The 16,514-nt window shown below is 46.8% G+C and overlaps 1 protein-coding gene across 1 annotated transcript in view; it reads right to left on the minus strand.

Annotated features, from left to right (window-relative positions):
- SIM2 (SIM bHLH transcription factor 2) overlaps positions 1–16,514 on the minus strand; it is a 58,779-nt gene that overhangs the window by 38,230 nt on the left and 4,035 nt on the right. Inside the window, exons 2-4 of the mRNA XM_064647102.1 lie at positions 10,650–10,732; positions 7,711–7,800; positions 1,719–1,827 (exon numbers count right to left, since the gene is read on the minus strand). Coding sequence (XP_064503172.1) covers positions 1,719–1,827; positions 7,711–7,800; positions 10,650–10,732 — 282 coding nt within the window. The remainder of the gene's footprint in view (positions 1–1,718; positions 1,828–7,710; positions 7,801–10,649; positions 10,733–16,514) is intronic.

Genomic DNA, 16,514 nt, shown 5'->3' on the forward strand with positions numbered 1-16,514 from the left:
CCCAAAATGGATCACAATTCCAAGGGAATTCTCCTTTAACTTTGCTCTAATGAGAAACCAGAGCCTGATTTTGATAACTAAACAGCATCTTTACAGGGGGAGGAAAAGAAAGGTATGGAGAATGAGGGATATATTTGGGAAGAACAGGAAGAGCTGTGGGATTATTTGCTTCATTCCAATCAGACCCTTGTGACTTTAAATCTGTAAAAATCTCCAGTAATAAATTAATATATATGTGTATTTTAAGAAAAACAGAAGGTTATTGGCATTGGCAAGACAGTAGGGATAAGAATATCCTACTAGCAATTTTGGATACCAGGAAAACTGCAGGAAAATCATGGATTTCACAGGATCAGCAAGGCTGGAAGAGACCTTCAAGATCATCCAGTTCCACCATCAACCCAACACCACCAAAATCACCCCTAAACCATTTATATCAGCTTATCAGTAAGGTAGGAAAAAAGGGGGAAAAAAATCCTGTCTTAAAAAATGTCAAACTTAAAAAATATCCTGAGCAAACTATGAAATAGTCAAGTAACTATGAAATAGTCAAGCTAGAAGAGGTCCAGAAAAATAAGAGTTTGTTTTCCAAGACCCCCCCAAGGGAGTTTGTTTTCCAAGACAACCTGCCTGGGGAGGAAGAAAAGAGGAGGAGGCTGAGATAATTCTTCCATTAGCACCACTCAGAGCAGTAAATGTGCTTCCAGGCACACCAGCCTTCCCTGAATCCAGAGGGAACGTGGCTCTGCCCTGATGGAACCACAGGAGTCAGAACCAAGCACAGAAAATGCAGAGGCACCAGAACTGTGGGAAAAAATGCCTGATCCTAAATAGAATTGTGGTGTAAACCCAAAATGCCTCGTGTTTTTAGACTGGGATAAACCAGCAGGGTGGGGAGCTCTAAGTGATTCAGCAATTATGAAATATATGTGAAAGCACGTTGGATGGAGTCAGATTATGGCTGATATTTTAAAATTCAGAGAATTGCCCCCAGTGAAACAAAAGCTACTGAAGAAGGTGGTGCAAAGATGAGAATGACTTATTATCATAGTTCCATAGCAGTTATATATAGTAGTTATTGCACTGAAGTAACAGCACAAAAAGGGTTGTGTCCATATTTATGAGCACAGCCAGGGTGACAGCAGGGCAAGGGAACTTTATTTTCCTGGAGAAAACTCTTTTTAAAAAGAGTTTCTAAACTCAAATCATTTACAAACCCAATTCCACTCTTCCTACAGTGGGGGGCATTAGGTCTGGCTTTTTGTCCAAGCTTCAAATTCAACAGTTGTTTCAAAAATATTAAAAATATCCTCCTATTTACCGATTGCCTGATGTTTTGGTGGGGTTTTTTTCCACTAAGACCATGTAGCTTCAGCTGTGCCCAGTTAGGCCAACAACATTTCTGCAACCTCAGCAGTGATGACAAGACAACAGAGATGAAATGGCCACTGGGCAAAACCTAAAAAGCTGTTTAAAACTGCACGGGCTGCACGGCATGAGAGGCATTGTTTAATCTGGGGGAGCTGATTCCTTTTAGTGCAGCAACCCAAAATCCTGCACCGTGGTTTCAGGTTCGTGTTCCTCCTCCTCCTCCCTTTGTGGACATCTTCAAACAGGATAAACACGAACTTAAGGAATCATAGAACGCTTTGGGTTGGAAATTTTCACTTCTATTTTTTTTTTTTTCACTTTTTCACTTGTGGTTTGATCACAGGTACCTTGCAAGAGGTGAGGATGGAGAGGCTGGTGAGCAGTAAGGACAGCTGTCATCTCATCGTGATCAGAGGGGTGGATGTACTCGTAAATGCTGTTTCCAGTGAGCTCCACCTGTGGAAGGGACACGTAACACAAGCAGCTGGTTCATTTTTTTTTGTCCTTAAGCAACCCAAGCCCCGCAGCTGGGTGACCACACACCAGTTTTAGAGCAGGAGGTTGATGTATCAAACCCATCTTCCAAATTACACCCATTAAACTCAATTCACCTCTTCTTCAGCACCAGTTAATATTGTTATGGGAATTTCTGGTGGTGCATCAGAGACAGAAGAGCTGCTGTTGGAGAGAGCTGGGAATGAAATGATGAACTGGAGCAGCTGTAGAAATGTTTGATCGCCACGAAACGGGATAAAAACCTCCGGGGAAGGCCTTAATGTCCCTCAAGGGGGCAGATAGTTAAAAAATAATGTTTCTCCAGGTTCCCAGAAGCTCTCACCTGCGCTCAGCTGGCAGCTGAGCTCTCTGAGCCAAAACCACCCCACTCACACGATCCCTTTGTGCCTTTTCAAAGCCCATCGGCCCCGCTCCATCCGCAGCCAGGGAATTCAAAAGGCAGACTTGCCCGGATTTTCACTGCTCTAAGCAAACATGGGGGGTAAAGACTAGATCTGCCCGAAATATTCCCTCTTCTCCCTCGAACTTTGCTGGGGCAGGGATGGATTTGTGCCTTTCCCACCTAAGAGCTGTGGCACACACGATCAAACGAGCGGCGGGCGCGGCCTCTCCGCCGACTCCTGTTTGCCACGTCTAAAACCCACCCACAGAAGTCTCCAGATAGAGGCAGTAATTGATTTAAGGAGCCAACCAATACTTTGAGCCTGTGTTTTAAATTAGTGTCAGGCTGCCCAATTGTTCTGAGTGGCCTGATGTGCCTTGGGCCCCCAAGATCAGAGGCAGCTGAGAGGTGAAGTAATTTAACCCATTATTCTGAGCCGATCCTGCTGCTTTGCTGAGATGTGTGAGTTGCCTTTTCTTCGGAATAAATGAAGTTGTCTGCCCCACAAAGCAATCTTTTTCTGAAAATGTTTCTCATCCTTCCATTTTCTGCATTATTCATGGAATGTCTCTTCCCAGGGCTATGCAAACTAACTTTTTTTTATTCCCCACCGCTGCTTTCCAACAGCCCCTCCCTGCAAAAACAAAAACACCAACACTGATTTGATGTTGTAACCAGACTAAAACTTCACTGAGTAAAGGGGGAAAAAAAAGTGGAAGGGAAAGAGAAAGGAAAGAGAAAAAGAAAGAGAAAAGAAAGATAAAGGAAAGAAAGAAAGATGAAAGAAAGAAAGAAAGATAAAAGAAAGAGAGAAAGGAAAGAAAGAAAAGGAGAAAGAAAAAGAAAGAAAGAAGAAGAGGAAGAGAGAGAAAGAAGGAGAGAAAGAAAAAGAAAGAAAGAAGGAGAGAAAGAAAGAAAGAAAAAGAAAGAAAAAGAAAGAAGAAGGAAAGAAAGAAAGGAAGGAGGGAGAGGGGAAGGGGAAAAGAAAAAGAGGAAAAGGATATTATCTATGTTGCTCCATTTATATAATTTTCTCTAAAAGTTCTCCTTAAAAAGCACTGGCTGCTCCTTTTCAGGACAGAAACAGGTGGGGACTTGTTACAGTGACAACCCATATTCAAGTTTTAGTGGCAGGGGAGGAAGGAGAACACACACATCTCACTGTGAATCATGCCTGGCAATGCTTCTCTTTCTTTATAATTACAAGGGGGAAAAACATACTGTAAATGTCCATTTTTTAACCTATGGACTCGTTAAAAAATTCTAATTATTCTTATGGGGATAGACACTTCAGTGGTCAAAACATGAAAAAAATTACCATTAAAAAAATGCACAGCTGAGGTCAGTGTTTAAAGCAAAAGGAGCATCACTTGTGACCCTGCTCTTATCATTTTATCTTTGGCTAATAGTGATTTTTCTTCTGAAAGTTTTACCCTTGAAATTAAAACACTTCTGTCAAAGAGAATTTACCTCCCAAAAAGTAGAAACTCGTGGGTGGCTCTGTCTAAACAATCTCTCCCTTCAATGTAAAGACTTTCTTACCCAAAAAAACCACCAATCAACCTGACCAGACACATCAACTGCAGCAAAGCAAAAAGATCCTGTTGCATCTCTGCTGTTACCAGCTACAATCACGACCACACCAGCTCTTAAAAGCTGTAACTCATGGGCATCTCTTGCTTTTCCCCAAAATCATCACCTAATTAGAAAAGGAAACACTCACGGGATTCAAAGGTCCCGGTTTTATCCGAAGGCGTAATTTATATTCTGGTATCATTTGATATTTAAAATTCAAACCCAGAATGTTTTATCTGAGTAAACGACCAGTTTTTCCTCGTTACACACACACACAGAGAGGAACATTTTTGGCTCGAGGGGCGTGTTTGGAACCCCCTGGGAGGGGGAAACCAGCGGGAGGTGAAACGTTCGACGCCCGAAAACCAAAACTGACTGTAAAAAATTGGGAGTGGAAACACAAAAGCCACCAGCGAGGAGATGGGGGGTGGGACCATGGGAGAGTCAAATAACCCAAATATGGATCCATAATTTGGAAACCCACCACAAGCTCCCGCTCTGCAAGAGCACATTTTAAAGCCTGCAATGAAACGCTGAAAACTTTACCCAAAAAAAAAAGGGAAATAAATACACAAATTATATAGTTCGATTCATAAACCTTCTAAAATCCCATGCCTTGGGCTTATTAAATCTTGATGCAGCTTTTTAATGTCTGTAAATACCTGCTTACTACCAAATATCACCATTTCCTACTAAGAGGGTTTTTATGTGTAACTCAGCTGTATATTTTTTTTTCCTGCGCAGGAATGATCCATAATAAACACAGAGGACTAAGTGGGTGGATTCTAGAGCAAATAATTACATGTTTTGCCTTTCAGATACTGATTTGATGGAGGTAAAACAAACCCCTGGAAAAGTTCAGATTTCTGTGGTTAAATATTTCAAGATTTATCAAAAGGCAAAGATAAGCTTGGCTCCCTCATGGGTCCAGAAAATGGGTGGAATAAACTCCAGACCTTCAAAATAAAATAAAATAAAAATACATCGTTCACCATTGTTTCCTAAGAGGATTTTTCTCTCCATTTTGTGTCTTTGGACTCTAAGGGGAAAAAATATTTGGGGAATTTGAAACCTATTTGTTATCCATGGAAAAAAAAGAGGCAAGGAATTGGCTGCCTCAACCAGCACAAAGTCAGTTCATCACTGGTCTGAGGCCAGCTGGAATTAGAGGGAGGAGGGGGGTCCTAATCATCAGTATTTACAATATTTACTGTTACACTTGAGGGCAAATCAAAACCCAAAGCCACAAGCTAAGTGGCAGGCCCCCCAAAATGAAGATGTGGATTCTTCAGAAATCCTGTTTCTGATCATCTGCAGGCAGAGAACTGAGCAAGGCCCTGCTGTAAAACAACCCTCGGTGTTGTTTTCAAAGGTATAACCAGTTTCACCACACCAGCCAGTGAAGCTCTAATTTTTCAGAAACTCTAATTTCTCTCTGCTGGAGAAAAAAAAATTCAAGATCAACCAGAAGATAAAGGCGGCTGTCACGGGCCTCCAAAAATATCCTGCAAAAATATTTTGAAATGGCCTTTTTTTATTTGGTTTAAATATACATATATTTTAAACAAATTGCAATTTAACTGGAAATTAGACGTGTGGACTAGTTAATTGTCGAATTATTCAATAAAAAGGCCTTTCTGTGCCCACTCTAAAAGATTTTCTACAATCACCATCACTCTGCTCTCAGCTTGTATTGGCTGGAGCTCTGTGAGAGCACTTGTTGAAAATACAGTGTGGGATTATAACTCGCAGAATTTACTTCTCCCTGTCCAATCTCATTCTTGTTGATGTCAGTGGCAAAATTCCCAGTGATTTCCAGAGGAGCAGGAACAAGAACTCATTTAGAGCCCTGGGAAGCTTGCAGGAATATCCCAGTGTTAATGTATTAATATCCTAGTGAGTTAATATTGATGTTAATGTTACTGAGAGCAAAATTATCCCCTCAAAAACAGAATATTGACACACAGCAAGAACAGATTAGATGATAAATCAGTATGAGGAAAGAGGAGGGAGGGGGAATCACTGCCTTATTTAGCTGAGGGGGGGGTCTTATTTATATAAATAAAACCCTGTGCCCTGTGAAATTGTGTGTTTTGAGAGTCTAAAACATGCCCTTAAATTTCACATCTCTCGATCCTTTCCAGGAGGCAGCTCATTTATTTATAAATACCAAACTTTCAAGGATACAGCTCGTTTGTAAGTGTCTACTGAAGGGAAAGGTTTGGGATTTTGCTCGTGAAACTTGAACTTCCAAGAGCAACGTGACCAAATCCTCCAGTTTTCCTCTTGGAAAACTGAGGGGTTACAGATATTTCCATGCACGTGGAATTCAGTCAGTGCAGATGGCCAGGAGGGATAAACAGGACCAAAGCCTGTGTGATGCTCTCAGTCCCCTCTCCTTGAGTGTGGCAAAGTCTCTTTAGTGTCCCACTGATGCCATAGTTCTTTAAATGGGATAATACTGAGACCTGGGAGATCTGATGACTTGATATCCCTCCAAAAGAAAGAACTGAGAAAGTTTCCTCCTCACATTTTTAAAGCTGGCATAAAAAAAAAAAATACCTACACTGACTATTTATTTTCAAAACTAGTTTTTCTAAAGATGTTAGAGAAATGGGGGCTTGGAAATGGTTTTTATGAGTTTATATATTTGCTTTTTCTCGCCCTTCAGAGTTCTATTTTCTCTCCCGGCTACTAATTCAAATATCACGGTTGTAAACACACATTCAAAGAGCTCCACATTTTTTCAATTAAAAATATTAGTTCCTACCAAGGTTAAGCACACATGTAATCCCCACCAGTCAAGCCCCCTCCCTGTTTATTGAAATAACCACAGGGCATATTCCCCAGGTATTTTCAGAACATCCTGCTCTCCCCTCACCTTCATCTCCTCATTCTTCTTCCCTCTTCTATTTAGCCTTTGTTTCACTCTGCTTAACTCTGATAAGTGTTTGAATTTGTGATCACACTGAATTTGTGATAAAACACTTCTGTTTCTTGCAAGTCTCATCCAGGGCCCGGTGAAATTAATTGGGAATTTTTCTGCTGGCTTTCAGCAAGCTTTGGGTCAGGTGCTACCAAGGAATTTCTGTAATACATTTACAGACAAAGGCATGGAAACTTGCCTTCTGCAATAAATTCGGGCTGGTTGCCCTTGTGCCTATCCCAAGAAGGCCAAAAAAAAAAAAAAAAAGAAAAAATTAGAAATGTCCATCTAAGAAAAAAAAACAATAAAAAACCCTTATGCTCCTTGTGCAGAACAGTAGTAAACCGAGTTTTATGAGTTCTATCACGACCATATAAAACGCTTTACTGAAAAGACCACTGAGCTGGAAAAACTCAGGCAAAACTACCCTGAATTCCATGTGAGCACTCATAAATCTGCCCCCCTTTTCTTTCCTTTTTTTTTTTTCTTTTTTTTTCTTTTTCCTAAAGCACATTTACCATAAAACTCGTGTTCCACATCAGATTTCCTCTCCATTTCATAGCGAGCCTCAATATCTTACACAATCTAAAAACTTACAGACCCGAGTTCTGAGCTTTATTTCAGAGTGATTGAGTTACCACGGCAGGCAGGAGGGTTGGGTTTCAAGCCCTGTATAGATCTGCAATTTGCAATATCATATTATTTATTGCCCTCCTTAAAAGGTAATGAGGAGTAAAATACAATGAACAAGAAAAGATATAAAGACAGTCATGATGTGGCTGTGAGCAAAGGGAACTTGGATATTTTACTGAGGGCACTTTCAGAGGAAAAAAGCCAAACCTTGAAATACCCCTAAAAAAAATGATATTATATAATGGCAGGATACCAGTGTTAGGTTCAAAATTTTTATTTAACAGCTGATTTAACACATCACTCATACCTGAGACAAGCCAAGATGCACAGATGCTGTTTCAGAGATGTACATTATTTTGCCATCTGATGCTACCACGAAAACAAAGCCATCCAAAGTCTGAAATAAAGGGAAAGATGGAGGGTAAGAGACAAGCACCCTGGTTAAAGCATTTACAGCCAAAATAAAAGAAAACAAAGGAAGATTTCCATCAAAAGCAGCAAAATTAAAGGAATGGAAACCTTTCCCTGATGCTGCTCCTTCAAACATTGGTTGTGAGACCCAACTCATTCCCCCCAGATGCAACTTTACTGCTGCACTTTCAGTGAACATTCTCCTGTTGATTCAGGCTATTTTAGTGCTTAGCACAAATCCTGAGCTATGTGGTGCTTAGGGGGAAGTCCAACACTACGTGAGCCATTTTTTATGGCATAATTGGCAGACACAGCCCGCTGCTGTTTGCAACATATTTCGTGGTGCTGCAAGCAAAGCTTTAAGTCTGACTGTATTTTCCAAGGTGTGTTTCTGAACAAGAGCTGTCTGCTCCCTGACTACGTGAACTTCCAAAAAGGAAGCAGAGTAAATCAGCTTTCAAAACTTTATCACACTTGAAGAGAGGTATTTGTGCTGATGAAGTTGCATCCTTGCAGTCTGGGCACGTTGACCAATGGAATATTCAATTAATCCAACCCAATCCTACAAGTTCTTATTGACGGGATATTGGCTGGAAGGTAAATATTACTTGTGTGAGCAAAAAGTGAGGTTTAATTTAGCTGTGTATCAGTCATATAAGAAAAAGGAAAGTGATGGCAAGTGGTGCAGCTCAGCCAAAATGACCATGATTTGGACACATTAACTCTCAGTTTGGGGAGACTTTGATTTTTTTAGTGCCCGATTTGAGACATTTTTTCAAAAGTATCTGATATTCTCAGCCAAACAGTCTCCACTGGTGTAGAAAGCTTGGATCAGCACATACCTATGAACGTCACAGGAAAACACATTTGGAAGAGAAAAATCATTTTTACAGCTCGCAGATAAAAGAACCACTTATTTTAATTCATTTGAAGTTACTGAACCAGAAGAGAAGCAATAAAATCCTGTATGCTTCTTGCTCTTATAGTGCCACCCCAATAAAAAAATATCCCAAATTATTCCCTGGCCTACTAACGATTCTACAGCATGTAATTGAAACCAGATTACTCTGCCTTTATTTTTCCCCCCTTTTTTTTTTTTGAACATAAATTAAATTTTGTTGAAGCATCATAATGGGAAACAAATTACTGCACCCTTAGCTATAACTTTGTTTTTAAACACTGTCATCTTTGCAATGGCTCTACCCAGTGTCACAACTAAACCAGTGTCAGTGCTGCTGTCATTGCACCATGTGGTGCAGCAGGTCCCAAAATTTCCTGTGCAGAAAAGCACACTGAAGCTGAGACTTCACATGGAAAGTTTCATTCTAAGAACGAAATGAAAAGGTTAGGAAATAAAATAAAAAGGTTTACAGTAAATGGGGGTTTATTGAAATGTGAAGAATACGTCACCCAGCAATAACTGAACTGTAAAATGGGTATCACAGGTGAACAGCACATAATTAATTATAAGTTCAATTAGTGCCAGACAAAACGTGGAATAGCCAGCAGGGAGGAGGACCAAGTGTAACAATGGTTTGTATGACTAGATATGTATTTTAATCTATATGTTATATTATGCATATATAATAATATACATAACTAGATATCTATTTCCTAGGTGTACTGGTGATGCAGGAACACCTGGGAGGGTATCACCTACTTAGAACAAAATTTCCAAGGCTAGAAATGCCTCCCCAGGAGATCATTCCGAGCTCTATCCATCCCCATTCCCTGTACGTGGCCAGCACCTCACCCTTCCAATCAGCCTCCCCAAAACGCTCTCCCTCTTCCCCGCAGGAGGGATGTTTTGCAGGGGCTGGGGTGGCAAATAAAGAACTGCGAGAGTCATTTCCAGGGTCGGGGGACCTGGCGCAGCGTTCCCAGCTCTCCCACCCTGCCACAGCTCGAGCCTGGGGACAAGGACACAACGGGGTGGGCAGACCCAGGGAGCCCGAACAGAGTTTTTCTGTTGAGGTTTTTTTATCCCCCAGCCGAGCGAAAAGCTAAAACAGCTCCAGCTCTGTGACCAGGAATTAACCTCCCACAATAAAACCGGCCGTTAAATGATTACAGTTTGCCGGCTCTTTAAAATCGGGGCAGAAAAAAAAAAAAAAAAAAAAAAAAAAAACAAACCCTCGCTGCATTAAATTCACATATATTAAAATAAATAAATAAATAAAAAATATGGAGTTAAACGCAATTTATTTTTTTTTCCTTCCCCCTCCTGCTGGAACGCTCGCCCCAGCTACGACTTCCTAAACTCTCCTGGAGTTCAGAGGAATTCCAGAGCAGATCAACGGGATTGTGAACAACGGTATTTTCAGGTGCTAACGTCCACGGGAGATCCGATCCAGGTGTTTCCCTCCCTCTGGAGCCCTGCGCTCCCTTCCAGGTTTCCCCTCCCGAAATTCCCGGTGTCCGGCGCCTCTCCAGACAAACCCCGTCGGCGCTGGCCGGGACCTGCCTGGAGACATTCCCAGCAGATTTGAGGTGCCTGATTAACGCTTTTAGGGCTGGGAGACACTTTGCGTTCACGGAGGAGTGGGTTCTGCTAACATCAAAAGTAGTAGTAGTAGTAGTAGTAGTAATAATAATAATAATAATAGTAATAATAATAATTATAATAACAGAAGTGGTCGGTGTCTCGGTTTTCCTCTCCCCCCAGCCCAGTAAAGCTCGGGAATAAGATGAAGGCTTCACCCAGGCTCCTGTGGCGGTGCGGGGGTGAGGAATAAGCGGAGGAGGAGGAGGAGGAGGAGGGGCGGGAGGAAGATCCCACCACCACACCAGGTTCCCGTTGCGCGGCGCGTACGGGGGGAGGGAGGCGTCCACTACCTGAAGCAAGTGGGATCCGAGCTCCATGGCCACGTTATCCAAGGGCCCTATCCTGCTCGGCTGTCCCCAGGCGTCGCCCAGACCTGCAAGGGAAGCAAGGAGCTGGTTAGAGCGAGAAGCCCGTCCCTCAGCCCCGTCGGGACTGCGCTGCCCCCAGTCCGCCCGTTCCCCCCATTCCCCCGCCGTCCAGGCCGCGACGGGGGGGATTAAGAAGGTTGGTAGGGCTGAATCCCTTCTCCACGCACACGTGGGAAGGGAATTGCTCTTTTTCCGGGCAAGGGCACCCCTTCGGACGCCCTTTCTCCCTCCCCGGAGAGCCCTCGGTCCCCAGGGAGGCGACGGCCCCCCCCACCGCTTCCCATCGTCCTTCCAGCAGCACCGTGCCCGTCCCCCCTCCCCGCGGCGTTATGACCGGCGACCCCCACGCTGGCCAAGGCGAGTCCCGGCTGGGGAAGGGGCTGAGGAGATCAAAGGGGTCGGAGAGAAACTGCCCCGACGGGCCCTTCACCTGCGCACGGACGGGACCGACCCATCGGCACAACTTCGCCCCCACGGCCCCGTCGAGCCCCGGCCCCTCTGACCCCACAGCCCGACCCGATTAGGGGGAGCCCGGCGCCCGGCACAGCCTCGGTGACAGCGAAAAGTCATTGATGGAGCTGGTTTGGGAGCGCTTGGGGCGAGGAGAGGGGCTGGGACGGGGTTGGGTTTTTTTGTTGGTTGGCCGGGTTTTTGTTTGTTTTTCATTTCCTCCGTGCAAAGAAGGCTTACACCAGCTCCCCGCTGGAGCTGAGACCACCATCCAGTGAAATGAATTAACTAGTTTAGGAGGTTCACAGCGTGCCAGCCGAAGAACTGGGCACTCACGTTGGCACCTGATGGCAGACGTGCCACTGCCCGCAAAAGGCGCACAGATGGAGGGGAAGGGAGGGACGCGACCGCATCCTTTTAGAGCCTCCTTTTTTGGGGAGAAAGAACAGCACGGCTGCTGCGAGGCCACGGAGCCCTCAGGGCGCTGCGGAAGAGGGTGAGAGAGAGAGATTCGGTGCTGCCAGCCCTGCGGGACCGTGAATTCCACGATCGCCCGGGGGGTCCCGTCTGGAGCGCACACGCGTGCGATGGATGCGCAGCCCTGCGCCCCTCGGCCCTGCGCCCCTCAGCCTTCAGGGTCGCTTCAAACCCATGTGTCGCCGCGAAACGGAGTGCCGTGTTTTCCTCCCGTGCCCTCTCGCCGCCCAGGGGTTTCCAAAGAAACCTCCCCTCAGACACTGGCGGGGGCAGAGGCGGCTGCGGCGGGATCTCAGCAGAATTTGGCACCCGGGCAGAAATCCCTGCGTGATTCTGAACGCGCCTCCTGAAGCCCTCACGGCCCCGCGTGTGCTTTGGCCATTTAGACCTGGTCTAGAAATGATGGGAGGCTTTCTCTCCGCTCTCGGGGCGTCCCTTGGGATGGACAGGATGTCCCGCTGGAGGAACATGGGGAGGATGCGCCGCAAAGCTGTGCTTCCCCCCGAGTTTTGCCGCCCTTCCCTGTGTCAGCCGAGCCTGGCCCCGTGTCCCGCTCCCCCTGGGCAAGCACAAAGGAGCCTCTGAAGCGACGCAGGGAACCCCAGGGGACCTTGGCCGGCCCTGACACCTCCGCTCCGCCGTCTCAAGGCAGTAGCAGCACCCAGGGTCATTCCCAAGAAGTGGCGTCTGCATCCCCATCCCGTGTCGGCGGATCTCTCCAAACCCCCGGAGTTCTCAGTGTGTGGCTGCACTTCCCTGTGGGCAGGGGAAGGACACCTTCCCTCTGCACTGGGAAATTTGCTTGGAAGAGCCAAACGAAAACTCGTGCTTTTCTACGGCGCTTCCCAATTTTCCTTCAGGAGAAGGCTCCCGAATTTCCAGAGACGCGTCAAAACGTTCTTTGTGCTGAAAAGCTGCTTCCTCTGGAGAGGAAAGTTTGGGGATGGCAGAGTCATCCTGCGGTTTCTTTCCCGAGACTGTAACAAATACAAACGGCAGAGCCTGTCCAGGTGCCCTTATTTCGATTTACTAATTACCAATCACAAAGCACGGGGTTGCAATACTGAAAAAGGGGGTCACACCTGATGAAATAAAAACTGTCCGGAGACGAGCTCTCCCTTTCCCATGGACGAAGCAGATTTATTCCTTTGGCCACTCACGAAGCTCACCGAGAACGAGCCGTGTTTCTGCCTCACACGTGCGTGGCAATTCCCTGCGTCCTGTCCGTCACGGCAGGACAGGTACCATTTCATAGCATCCCCCCAAACCTGCGCTAGTTTTGAGGTTCTTTCCTAGCCCGGACTAAAAACAAACAAAAAAAAAAGAGTCACTTCGGTATTTTAAATTGGAGTTGCGATCACGAACTCGCATCAAACGTAAACACGTTTGGTGGGTCAGCCTGGCATTCGTCTAAGCTTATTTTAGAGCCGACGATTTTATCATTTAATCCACCCAGCAGACCTCTTTAAAGGTGGAAACGAAACGAATAAAACCTGACGTTCAAATAAAGGACTGACGCCCATTGACTCGTCTTCCGAGAGATTTGCAAACGCGCCGCGTTACGTCCTGTAAACATATGGATGCAATAGACCCCTGCCCAGCCAGTAAATAACGCACATTTTCGCTCACTGGCCTGGAGCGAGGCCAAAATTGCTGCCGATACACAGCGAGCCTTTCCCACATCGCTCCATCTCGGGGGGACTTTGCTGGGCTGGCCCCGGCCGGGAGGGGACCCCCGTCGGGGCGGGCTGCCGGGGGTCCGACACTGCTTTGCAACCCGCGCCGCGCATTCGTTTCGGAGGAAATGTTTAAAAATGCCCGAATTAAGCGCTGCCCCGGCCCAGAAAGCGATTTCCCTGCAAGCGAGCGGCTGGAGCATCCTTCCTGCGAACGCTGGGAACACGCGCGGGGGTGGCTTGGCCCCAGGGTGCAACCCCTTTACGGTGCTAGAAGGGTAAGGGATCGCCTAAATCCAGCGGTTTGGGGCGATTCCGGGCGCTGCCGGTAGAGAAAAGCCCGGAAAGCCTAAGCCGGGCTCAGCGGCAGAGCCGCGGGGTTGGCACGGCCGGGGGAGGGTGACTCGCCAGTTCCAGTCTCAGCCTTCTCTTTCCTGGCATCCCGCCGGCGGCAAACATGGATGAGAGGAGCCTCTCTCCCTCTTTACCCTGCTTTTACTGGTGTCTGTACTGGTGTCTGTCCCCGCCGGGACCAGGGCCGTGCCGGGAGGGCAGGACGGGCACAGTGGGATGCCTGGCAGGGGAAATAACCGGCCCTAAACGCAATTGTGCCCGTCAGCCCCCTCCAGGCGGCAGGTTGGGCTCCGACAACGCCGCCCCGGACACAGAGAGTGGGTTTTGCCCCAACACCCCAAAGTTCGTGCTGCTTTTGCCGCCGAAAGACGAGGGTTCTCACACGAACGCGTCCCCCTCCCTTTGGCAAACCCGGGCACGATCCCCCCTCCACCCCCTCCGTCTTTTGCCACCTCTGGCTCTTTTTCAAAATACCTCAACATTCACTTTGTACCATTTCCCAGTTTCCAGGGAAGGAGGGAGCGTGAGTTTAACCGTAATAAGAGCTAGAAATACTTGGGAACAACTCCCACCTTTGCTCTCCGCATACATAAATTCGTGCGCGCACACATTTGAAAGCCCGGTAGCTTTCCTGCTCGGGATTCTGCTAAAAGAATTACTTCTCGATGTATTATGTTAAGTATCGGGTTGCCCTGTAACTTGGAGTATTTCCTTTGTGTCTGCTGGGCTGTTCCCCGGCTCCCCCCGCCTTATTCAATCGCCATCCTTCACAGGGAGCCTTGGGTCAACTACAAGCTCCGGGGGTTCGCCGCCTCTCCTGGGTTTTGGGGTTTTATTTTTTCCCCAGCGCGGTTGTGCCTCGCTGGACCGGGAAAGAAGAATCAAGGCGGGGGCGGCCCTTAGTTTATATCGAGCTTTGTCTCCCTCTTTTAGTCGAGGTCCAAGGTTGGATTGGGCTCTCGTGTCATCCCGTGGTGTGGGGGAGGCAGCGGGGCGGGGGACGCAGATGACACTTTGCTTTAAGCAGCGGGGTGCGAGGTATCTCAGCCCCGACGGCACTGAGGGTCGCACCGCCGGACCCGAGGGGCCGGGACGGCTCTGGAGCCGACAGGAATCGGCTGGAATTCCGGCGGGAATAACCTCTGCTCGCAGAGGGGAAGCTCCCAGGTCGGGGTGGCTTTGGGAAGGAGCAGGGCTGGTTTAGTCTAAGCTCGACAGGGATGTGCCGGGCGCTCTGCGGGCATCAGTGTCACCGGCTGGGAAAGCACCCGAGGGTTGGGACGGTGGGAACGGCGGACGTCAAGATCGGGACTTTAATTTTATTTTTTTTTTTTAAGGAACAAAAAAAAAGGTCAAGTCCAAGGTAAAAAAAAAAATAAATTAAAAAAAAAAAAAGAAAGGAGAAAAACAAACAAAAAAAACCCCAGACACAACAAAACTGCTCTCCAGGACGCCGGGACAATCCCAAACCCGGCTCTTCCCGCCGAACCAAAAACGCCAGATCGTGATAACAGGCCCCAAAGTAGGGGTACTACAGGCAGCGACGTCCCGGGCGGACCTGCAGGTCCCACGGCAGTGACCCCCGCCCTCCCTCCTTCCCTCCCTCCTGTCCTCCCTCCTTGAGGGAGAGGCCGGACCGACCCCGCCGCCCGTTCCCGCAGGGCCGCCGGTTCCTGCCGCCCGGGAACGGCCGCGCAGCTCCGGAGAAGCCCTAAAAAAGCACTTTTGTTTTAGTAAGACCTTTAATGTCACTATTAGCCGTTAGTGCAATAGACGCTCGCTTTCGAAAAGGGATTGCTCACTCCTCGGGCTTTATTTATTTATTTAATTCATTAACGAACCTCTTCATAGTGGGTATGAAAATCAGACGAAACAGCTGCGATTCGCCTCGATTTTCTTAAAACATACATTCATGAGTTAAATGAGAACAGAAAACTCTGTATGTTCCTAATAATTTCTATTGTCTGCGTCTCGGAATACGAAAAGTCTAAGATCTACCACTCAGTCACTTTATTCAGATTATTTTGTATAGCGCAAATTATCTTTTGGGTCACATATTAATTAGCTCTCTCTCGTCCGGTTTAAACAACCATAATGTCCGATTTTATAATCAGTTTTGGATACTGCGTCGAGGGTGGGGGAGGGAGAGGGTGACTATTTAACCAGTCTGCCATAACCGGAGGGGAGAGAATCGCAGATTTTAAACGCGAGTTATTCTCGCCTCTTTCTTTCATTAACTCATTTTCAGGGGAAAAACAATAAAAATAAAAAACGCTGACAGTCAAGACAGAAGAAATTCCGTGGTGTATTTTTGTTCTACAGCAACAAATGCCTTAGGAAAAAAAAAATAGAAAAAAACCAAAACCCGAGAGAAGACGGTGTCGCAGAGCGGGAGCGCGGGTGGAGGTTGTAGGTTGTGTCTCCTGACTTTAACTCCTCAATCTCAAGGTCGGAGCGATACCGCAGGGCACATACTGTGATATCAGAGCACGAAATTGTGCCTTGCCAGTCTCGCACTCTGAGGGGTGAAAGGAGCTGGGGTAGAAATCCCCTTTCTCTCTGGCTCCTTGGAGTCCGACCGGACGCCTCTGCGGAGGATCTGAGAGTTCAGTCCATAACGTGCATCTTCTGGAAAAGCCTGGCCGGGGTGAGCAGGAGACCTGCCTGAACCATTTTACAAGCCCTGTCGAAGCGCTGGGATCTATCACCTCGCTGAGGGGCTCAAACTTTTCCTAAATTATGGTTCAGCTCGCTCTGGAAATAAGGGGGGAAGCCATCGAGGTTTTTAAAAGCACAGCACAGCACTCTCTCTCTCTCTCTCTCTCTCTTT

This window comes from Pseudopipra pipra, chromosome 2 (genome assembly GCF_036250125.1).
Source record: "Pseudopipra pipra isolate bDixPip1 chromosome 2, bDixPip1.hap1, whole genome shotgun sequence".
Lineage (NCBI taxonomy): Eukaryota > Metazoa > Chordata > Aves > Passeriformes > Pipridae > Pseudopipra > Pseudopipra pipra.